Source organism: Tiliqua scincoides, unplaced genomic scaffold (assembly GCF_035046505.1).
Source record: "Tiliqua scincoides isolate rTilSci1 unplaced genomic scaffold, rTilSci1.hap2 HAP2_SCAFFOLD_199, whole genome shotgun sequence".
NCBI lineage: Eukaryota > Metazoa > Chordata > Lepidosauria > Squamata > Scincidae > Tiliqua > Tiliqua scincoides.
The window spans coordinates 1-9,905 of record NW_027101451.1 but is presented as its reverse complement, the minus strand read 5'-3'; the positions used below and the strand labels follow the sequence as shown (position 1 = coordinate 9,905).

The 9,905-nt window shown below is 47.0% G+C and overlaps 1 protein-coding gene across 1 annotated transcript; it reads left to right on the top strand.

The window, feature by feature from the left end:
- Window positions 1-2,658: 2,658 nt before the first annotated feature.
- Window positions 2,659-9,571, top strand: LOC136635979 (polycomb group RING finger protein 6-like; the record flags this gene model as incomplete). Its single annotated transcript, XM_066611033.1, has 6 exons — window positions 2,659-2,987; window positions 4,746-4,845; window positions 5,551-5,647; window positions 7,274-7,329; window positions 8,284-8,343; window positions 9,463-9,571. Coding segments are annotated over exons 1-6 (704 nt in total), but the record flags the coding sequence as incomplete, so codon positions are not given.
- Between the last annotated feature and the right edge of the window lie 334 nt (window positions 9,572-9,905).

The following is a 9,905-nucleotide window of genomic DNA, read 5'->3' as shown; positions in this document are numbered from 1 at the left end:
TCAAGATTGCATATTATGCCAAATGCTACTGAAATCCATGGGATGTTTCTAAGTAACAATTCAAGCCTGTGCTCAGAAGTAAGTCCCATTATAGTCAATGGGGCTTGCTCCCAGGTAAGCATGGATAGGATTTCAGCCTAAGAGCCCAACGCCATGTATGTCTACTGAGAAGTAAATTCCATTATAGTCAATGGGACTTAATCCCAGGAAAGGGTGGATAGGATTGCAGCCTTAGGTGCCTGTTAGAAGGGGGGAGGGAAAGAGCTTAAGAGCCCATCGCATGCCTGTCTACTCAGAAGTAAGTCCCATTATAGTCAATGGGGCTTACTCCCAGGAAAGTGTGACTAGGATTGTACCTCCGGTGAGTTGCAAGCTCGGAGCTAAGGGGGTAAACTGTTACCCACCCACCCACCCGTTTATGTGCTGCTGCTGCTGCTTGCCACCGGTCCCAGCGCTGTGTGTGCGCTTTGCTAGCGCTGGAGCCGGAGACTGACAGCCCAATTCTATCCATACTTCTCTTGGAGTAAACCCCATTGACTATAATGAAACTTACTTCTGAGTAGACATGCATAGGATTGGGCTGTGAGACTGGGCTGCAGGCACCGCAGAGCGCAGGACCGACAAGAAGCAGTCCCGCTCCGCGCGCCCCCCTCTCCTGCAGCCGAACTGTGAGCCCCTCGCAGCGCACTTAGCAGAGGGGAAGAGACTCGGGCTCTGCTGCAGGAGAGAGAGGCGCGCCGCGACGAGCCCGCTCCTTGTCGCTCCTGCGCTCTGCGGTGCCTGCAGCCAAGTCTCAGTCTCCGGCCCCAGCGCTAGCAAAGCGCACGCACAGCGCTGGGGCCGGCTGCAAGCAGCAGCACACAGCCCCCGGGCAGCTGAGATGGCGATGGGAGCGGCTGCGGCAGCTGGGGAGGCGCGTGCTGCAGTCCCATCTCTGCTGCCCTCTGGGGGAGGGGGGCAACAGTTGAGTCTCTCTTCTCGCCTGTGTGCACGGCGACCAGCCGGCAGCAGAAATGGAACTGCTTGTTGTGTGCTGCTGAGGTGGTCGCAGCGATCAAGCAGCAGCAGCAGCACACGCCACCCCCAGCTGCTGCCACCACCATCCCAGCTGCGGGGCAGACTCCTCCTTGCCGCGTGCCTGCAGCTCAATGAAAGGTGCAGCAGCGAGGAACGCAGGAGTCGACTATGCCCCCTTCCCTAAGCTTCTCTCTCCACCGTGTGCCTGCAGCAGCCCAATCGGGCACGCAGGCATTCAGCTACAGGGTGGGTGTAGCTCCTGGGGACCAGGTGTCGTCCCTGCCCCAGTGCTGCCGCCTGTGTGGTCTGCTCGGGGCTGCCCCTTCTTCCTCCCTCTACGGGCCGCCATCGCCAGCCCCGGAACTGGGGGACACAGGGGAACAAAAGGGGCAGCGCAGGCGCCTCGGGGCCCCGGAGCTCGGCGGCCCTTGCCCGGGAGACCGCTGGGAATGCCCGCAGCCTCCCCGGGCGGCGCCGGCCGCGAGCTGCGCTCGCGCCGCGCTCTTGCCTGGCCCGCCCCCGGGAGCGCCCGCGCGCTCCGTCTGGGCGCCCACCAGGCGGCACCGGCTCCCCGGCGGAGGCGAACTCATGGCCGAGCCACGGTCCGCATCCCCGCCGCGGACACACCCGCTGCGCCAACGCGCCGCCCCCGAAGACGGGCTGCTCCGGCCGCCTCTTAGCTCTGTTGCTGCGTCACGGAGTTCTCCTGGCGTCACTGCTGCAGCGCTCCAGCCCCGCCCCCGCCGGGTGCGCTACCTGCGCTCCACCTGCCCAGGCTCTTCGCAGCGCCCCTTCAGGTGGGCTGCGCTGGTGACGTCAGCGGGGCCGAGGGGTGCCCCACCTACCCCTGCCCAGCCCCTCAAGGCAGGCAGGCAGGCAGGAGGGGGAGACGCTCCTTTGCCCCTCACCTTCAGGGTGCTGCTGCAGCGTCCCCACCTAGACCCATTTCCCCGGCTGACCCCCCTCTGGCTGGGTGACTCTCCTCCTGGGAGAAGAGCACCAAGAGGCCCCTCACTCTCCCCCTCCCACGCCCCCCAAGCAGGACTGGTCCCGCCTGTGCCTGCTGGTGCAAGTGGACAGTAGCCGCCGGGGAGGCGTCTCTGCCTGCCGCTTGCTCCCAGGTAAGCATGGATAGGATTTCAGCCCAATCCTATGGATATCTACTCAGAAGTACGTCCCATTGTAGTCATTGGGGCTTACTCCCAGGTAAGTGTGGACAGGATTGCAGCCTCAGACCACAATCCCATCCACACTTACCTTGGAGTAAACCCCAATGACTATAATGGGACTTACTTCTGAGCAGACATGCATAGGCTTCGGTTCCCAGTCCCATGAACATATACATGGACGCCAGAAACCGAAACTCGGTTCCAAGACCTTTAACCATTATAGGAACCGACGGGCTACCCTGCCTAGGGCAAAATATCAGCAGTTCCCCAAAGCGGAGGAGCAAAAAACTCGATTTCCCGGAATCCTTAGAGGCAATATGTAGGGGCGGGGGGCAAGGCAGGAGCTGCTGTTCAGCGTGTCGGGCGCCAACCGTCTTTGCGCATGCGCGCTGACTTTGTAGTCCGTATTGTGTGGTGGGGAGGAAGGGGGTGGGGCAGCTGTGGGGGAGACGACGAGTTGGTCCTGCGGGCGCTGTGTGTAGCGGTGTCTGCAGTGAGAGTCTCTGGGCGCCCAGAGGGATGGAGCTGGGGGAGGGGATGGAGCTGGGGGCTGAGGGTCCAGGCGAGGAGGAAGCAGAGCCCCCCCTGGCTGCTCCGGGGCGCTCCGGGGCGGGCTCGGTCTTGGAGAGGGGCTCGGAGTCCAGTGCTGAGGGGAACGAGGAGCTGGAGGAGGACGACGAGGAGGCGATGGAGTTGGAGGAGGACGACGAGGACGAAGAGGCTCTGGGAGGGGGGCCCAGGGGCGCCTTCCGAGGCTATGGGCTGGAGGAGGGAGAAGTGGATTCGGACGACGAGGATGAGGTACAACCACTCGCCCCCTTTCAGTGCGCGGCTGGGACTGGGCTCTTCCCTTGGTTTTGGTCCCCTGGGTGCTGCATAGCAGGTTGCTTACCTTTCCTGACCAGGTGGTTGGGAGTTTACTCCGAGTTTACTCTCCTGAAGGAAGGGAGTAAAAATTATCATTGTCTCTAGCCAAAGGTGCTCATTTTCTTTTGTATTTTCTCCACAACATGACAATCTGAGTGTTGTCAAAGCCTCTGTCCACATGCGTTCCCATCTCTTGGTTCAGCAGTTCCCAATCTTTTTAGCATCGGGACCCACCCCCCAAAAAACCTTACAAACCACTCAAGCCTCAGTGGTGAAAGTGCTGTACTTGTATAGTAGCTATATTTGACCATAGTGTTCCCCCCAAGTAGCAGCGTCTTTAACCTTGATTGACCATAGTGTTCCCCCCAAGTAGCAGCGTCTTTAACCTTGATTCACATAGTGTAATCCAGTGGTTCTCAAACTTTTAGCACCAGGGCACACTTCTTACAGTGAGAATCTGTCAGGACCCACCAGAAGTGATGTCATGACTGTAAGTGACATCATCAAGCAGAAAATTTTTTAACAATCCTAAGCTGCATTCCTGCCTACACATACGCAGGAGTAAGCCCCATTGATTGTCATTGTTAAAAGCATATACAGAGTAGCCAGTTAAAAGTACAGATCTGTAACAGTTCCCCAAATGCAATCACAAAGCATGGTAGCATCAGGTCTGATATATTAAGAATGAAATAAAATATTGAAATAAATAGGAATTTAAATTGGTTCATGATCCACTTAGTGGGTCTCGACACACAGTTTGAGAAACACTGGTCTAATCGAATTGTCTAGTCTAGATTATGACTGTCAATTAGACTATAATTGACAGTTTCATGGCCTACCAAAAATTTGTTACCCACTGGTGGACTGCAAACCCACAGTTTGGGAACCACCGTCTTAGTGTGCTTTCAGTAGACAAATAATGAGGTGGCATCTGTCAGCTGTGTGGAGCTGCTACAAGATTGTAGGATGCATCTGTCCCTATCCCCTGAGTACAGTATATTTGCCTCTCTTTCTTCCTGAACTGTGGTTCTACATTCTACAGCTGAGTTTCTCAACATTTGCCCCCCACTATACCACTTTGCATGGTCCGCCTATTGGAAGTACCACTGGGAATAACTGGCGATGATGTCCTCAACAGTTACTTTTGGTTTGGGAGGCCAGACATGATGCAACAAACACCAGTAAGAGGCTCAGGGAGGAAGGCTTTTTTGATTGCATGGAATGTGCATGCTGGAGCTCTGCCCACTGAGCTGCTGCTGCTCAGCATTTCATTACTGGTCTTGCTGCCAGGTGGCAAGGTCCTTGGGGTTCTGCACGTACCACTGGACACCACCTGAAGTGCCACCAGTGGTATGAGTACCACTAGTTGAGAAACATTGTTCTATACAGAAGCTGGGTTTGGAGAGTACTTCCCTGTAGAAAGCTGATATCTCCCAGATGCCTTACTGGCATTTGAGATGATACCTGGCTTTATCACCAAGGCATCCACATAGTGTGATACTCTATACATCTATGCTTATAGCTTACTTTTTTTAAAAAGTGACTTTGAAGTGCTGTTCTAGAGAGAGCTTTTTCCAGTGGACAGATGATGTCTCAAAGTGTGTATTACTGTGGCATGTTTGCTCCCTGTAATCTTTGATTGAACAAGAAAAGTCAAAATTTTTTTTTGAAAAATCTTATTTCTGCTTACAGCGCATGATTAACCTATCTGACCTGACACCATATATAATGTGTTCCATCTGCAAAGGGTATTTCATAGACGCTACAACTATTACAGAATGTCTTCATACATGTAAGTACTGTTAAATTCTTCTTTAAAATAAGGTTTTAAAATTATATCTCAAAAATACTGTATATCTTGTGCTAGTTTTGTTGCTGCATGGTGGTGTCTCCAAGATAAATTCTGGAAAACCTCATCAATTTATGTGTGTTTCAAGGTGGGTCATAAATTTGGTCCATTTTGGAGTTAATAGATCTTTGATCCATTAAGAGAGGTCAGTGAGCTTTAAGACAAGTGTATAAGGAGCATGTCTTTGAAACGTAAACAACACATAAAAGTTAATCTAATATAAAATAACTGTTGAATAGTTTGGATGTCACTGGCTCTGCTGTTCTTAAGAAAACTGTTGTGGAAAGGAAAATGGAACTAATTTCAAGAAATATGTGCATACATGCACTCTTCTCTGCAACTTGTAAAATCCATGTGTATAAGAACTAAAATCTACATTCAGTGTTTTACTACGTACGAGCAGTATATTCAGTGTTCTACTTATGAGCATTTTTGTTGTTGTTGGAATGCTGTTGTTAAAAACTAACCTCCCTAGAATTGCTCTGAACCCAGTATCAACTGTGCTTATTTTCACTTCTTTAACATTTACTCTGCTTTCTAGCCAACATGTTATTACATATTCTGGATTATTTTTGGTGATAATTTGGTGATTTTGTATACTCCTGTATGGAAGGCAGCAACTACTTATTTATTTTTATTTATTTACAGTTTGTAAAAGCTGCATAGTAAGACACTTTTACTACAGTAATAGATGTCCAAAATGCAACATCGTGGTACATCAGACACAACCCCTTTATAATATCAGGTAATGTACCTTAATTAAAATTATCTATACCTGTATGTGTGTTACCTGTAAAGAACACTGGATGTTTTAAGAAAGCATTGATATCTCTTTTTAGTCTTTGCTTTGGAATTATTGGAATTTAAAGAATATTTAAAATTGACCATACATAGAGCAGGAAAACTTGCTGTTCCATAAAAGAAGCTTAGTAGACTTTACAAAAATTAGTGCTTCTTTGTTCTAAATCAACAAAGAAGGAATTTTAAAAGAGCATTTGTTTCATGTGGGGGAAGAACTCATATTGGGGGTGTCCTTTGTACTATTTCTTACCTCCAGTGCGCCAAAACAACCATTACTAAGTCTTTGGCAATTATATGTTGGCAAGAATCTTAATATGCCTCTGGGAATTGCTGCAGTACATTCTAGCTGGAAGGGCAGGTCATTATACTTGATCATCTGTGGGTTGTATCCTAAAAAAGTGAATCCTGACTTAGCACTATTGAAATTAATGGAACACACCGTTGGCAACCTTTAGTCCGGAAAGACTATGGTATCGTGCTCTGAATGGTGGTTCTGGAACAGCGTCTAGTGCAGCTGAAAAGGCCAATTCGGGAGTGACAATCCCTTCTGCAGTGGAAGCAAGTGCAGTCTGTCCCTGGTCTGTCTCCCTGTGCAGCTGAAAAGGCCAATTCGGGAGTGACAATCCCTTCCGCACTGGAAGCAAGTGCAATCTGTCCCTGGTCTGTCTCCCTGGCTATGGGCCTTGCCTCTTTGCCTCAAACTGTTGGCCAAGTGTCTCTTCAAACTGGGAAAGGCCATGCTGCACAGCCTGCCTCCAAGCGGGCCGCTCAGAGGCCAGGGTTTCCCACTTGTTGAGGTCCACTCCTAAGGCCTTCAGATCCCTCTTGCAGATGTCCTTGTATCGCAGCTGTGGTCTACCTGTAGGGCGCTTTCCTTGCACGAGTTCTCCATAGAGGAGATCCTTTGGGATCCGGCCATCATCCATTCTCACGACATGACCGAGCCAACGCAGGCACCTCTGTTTCAGCAGTGCATACATGCTAGGGATTCCAGCACGTTCCAGGACTGTGTTGTTTGGAACTTTGATGCCGAGAATGCGTCGGAGGCAGCGTATGTGGAAAGCGTTCAGTTTCCTCTCCTGTTGTGAATGAAGAGTCCATGAATCGCTGCAGTACAGAAGTGTACTCAGGACGCACGCTCTGTAGACCTGGATCTTGGTATGTTCCGTCAGCTTCTTGTTGGACCAGACTCTCTCTGTGAGTCTGGAAAACGTGGTAGCTGCTTTACCGATGCGTTTGTTTAGCTCGGTATCGAGAGAAAGAGTGTCGGAGATCGTTGAGCCAAGGTACACAAAGTCATGGACAACCTCCAGTTCATGCGCAGAGATTGTAATGCAGGGAGGTGAGTCCACATCCTGAACCATGAAAGTTGGTTGTAATTAACCTAAGTCCCATTAATTTCAATAGGATTCCTAAATTTTTTAGAGATACAATCCTATGATTGTAAGTCAAATCGACTATTAACTTTTAATTCCCCCTCATTCTTTGTTCCTCTTTCACAAGTTCAGTGTAGCAGCATATAGTGTAAGTTTGATAACTAACTTTTATTACTCTACTTCTATTCCACTAGGCTGGATAGACAGTTGCAAGACATTGTCTATAAAATAGTTGTCAACTTGGAGGAAAGTAAGTCTATTTTGAGCCTCTTTCTGTCAATACAATTTAAAAGAGAGTTTAGCTCTCATGTGTCTTTTATTCTAGTGTTATTCATTCCTTCCATTCTCCTTGCCAAAATATTCCAATCCTTTGTAAATACTGAATTTAGGAAACAGGATCAACTATGGGAAAAAGATTTATACACGTGCATATATGTAATTTCTTTGGCTTACAAAGTTGAGGTTCTCTTAATAGGAAATTGAACAACTCTGGTTAAGTCATGTCTGGGGCCTGGGTCATTTCAAGGCTCTTGCCATGGTCTTAATTGTATTTAAGGAGCGCATGCAGAAATAAGGCACATTCTTTCCACATGTGCTTGTGCATTGCATGCTGTTCCATGTGTGCTTGCACAAGCACATGTGAAAAGAATTGCACAGTGAGATACTGAGAATTCTACGTTTGACATCTTGTGCCAGTGTATTTAACAATATGATGTACAAGTGCAAAGCCAAATTAAAATTCTATACAGATTTCTGTGTGTAACAACCTCATTTTATTACTTCTGTATACTCACTTGTGTCAGCAGAAGGATTACTGAGGAAAGAACGTTATTGGACCCCATCAAGTTCTCACTGGATTCATTAACAAATTCTATTGCTGTCATTTACACACTAGTGTGGTCCTAGATTATCTACATTAGTCAAAGCCTGTGGGGCTAAATCAACTAAATGCCAACTAGTGGTTTGCAAGTTTAAACTGTGATATTATATACTGGTTTCATTAAAAAGTCCCCAAAGCAGTTGAATGTTTTTGAAGGTGACATTATCTCATCCATATATGAAAAGCTCTTGGTCAGCAATAAAGGTGATTATTTTTGTCAACATATGTTCCAATCTAACCAACATCAGCTGTAGTAATGAAATAACTATATATTGTAGCTTCTATGTTGAGCAAAACTAAATATTCTATATTGTATATTTTTAGGAGAGAAGAAGCAAATGCATGACTTCTACAGAGAAAGAGGTCTAGAAATACCTAAACCAGGTAAGAGGATAACTATTGTTGGGAAGTAGTAATGTCACTGTGAGTTTATTATATATCACCATGAATTGCCATGCTGCTTCAGATCATTGTAGTTTGCATTCCTTCTGCAGACTATGGCCAGCACAATTGTGACATGCCAGAGACTCCAGGCACAGGGTATTTCATATTGTGCTTTTAGATTCTTTCTTAAACTACGAAATGCTACTACATCCAAGTTGAGGTATGGGGTGCCTCATATTGTGTTGAGTAGGGCCAACACCTCTGGAGAACTGGCACTTAGATTTGTGAAGGCCTGCCTGCATTTGTACATCTCTGTTACTCTCTATCTCTGTATTCAAAGCTGCATGAGAAAATTAGCACCAGTTTCTCTTATGCACTTGCAGTTATGCAGCTAGGGAGTGCAGAACGATCTGTGGGGTGGGGAAAAGAAATACCGGGGTATAAGAGATTGTAGTTGTAGAAAAGAGCTGTGGGTATAGAAAGAAAAAGGAGGTCAAATGGCTGCAGAGAGACTTGTTTACTGAGGGGATGGGATAATCAGAAGGAGATACAGAGTCACTATTAGGGTGGGGAGGAACAGAGAAAAAAGGGGGTAACAGATGGTGATGCAGAAATAAATTAGATGGTAGCTAAGAATAGGGCCTGCACAATTCAAATAGAAAGGAAAAAAAAGTAAGAAATAGAGGATAGTTGCTGAGAGATGGAGGTGCAAAGAAGGGGTACTGTGCAGAGCAGGAAAATGAAAAAGGGGATGAATGAAGTGGGCTTCTGAGAGACAGTACAGAATGTTGTGGAGCAAAGAGGAAAAAAAGTAAGATCAACAGAGGAGGAAACAGTACAGAGAGAAGGAGAGCACTCTGGGATTCAGAATGGGGAAAAAGGTTTTCAGAATGGGAAAAATGGGTTTAAAAGAATACACTAAGTAAATTGTAACATACTGTTCTTCTGTTAACAACATGGCCCTCTTGTGTTAGTAAATACATGGAAGTGGCCCCCAGAAAAATGTTGAGTGCTTCTGAATTATGTTATGCCTCTGTGTAATGTGTTACTTCATGTTGTGTCCTATTTCAGGTGATGGATATATTCTTCTCTCTTATTGTTTCTCTTTTTCTATCTTAGCTGTGCCACAGCCAGTAGCTGTAGGTAGGGGAAGACCACGCAAAGTAGTAGGTTCAGTGTTCCGTATTCCACCAGAACTTGATGTATCGCTCCTTTTAGAATTCATTGGGTAAGTGAACCGGACTTTAATAGATTGTAGAAAACAAAACTGTATTTGTGTTTCAAAAATACAATCATATGAGTGTACTCTATTGGCTATAAAAGTTTTAGGGTCAATTATCTTCACTTAGAAATGCAAGAGCCAGGACATGATGAAGTTTACTAGTCTAACTATTGTGTGAAAGAATGATGATCTGTGAAATGACTACAGAAATAATGAAAAAGTCTTATCTGAGTACAGCAAAACATGTTTATAAAACTTATTATGAATCCTTGCAAACTTTATACAGTATAAACATATACCTATGTATATGAGATGCTTGCCTTTTCCAACGGGTCAAATC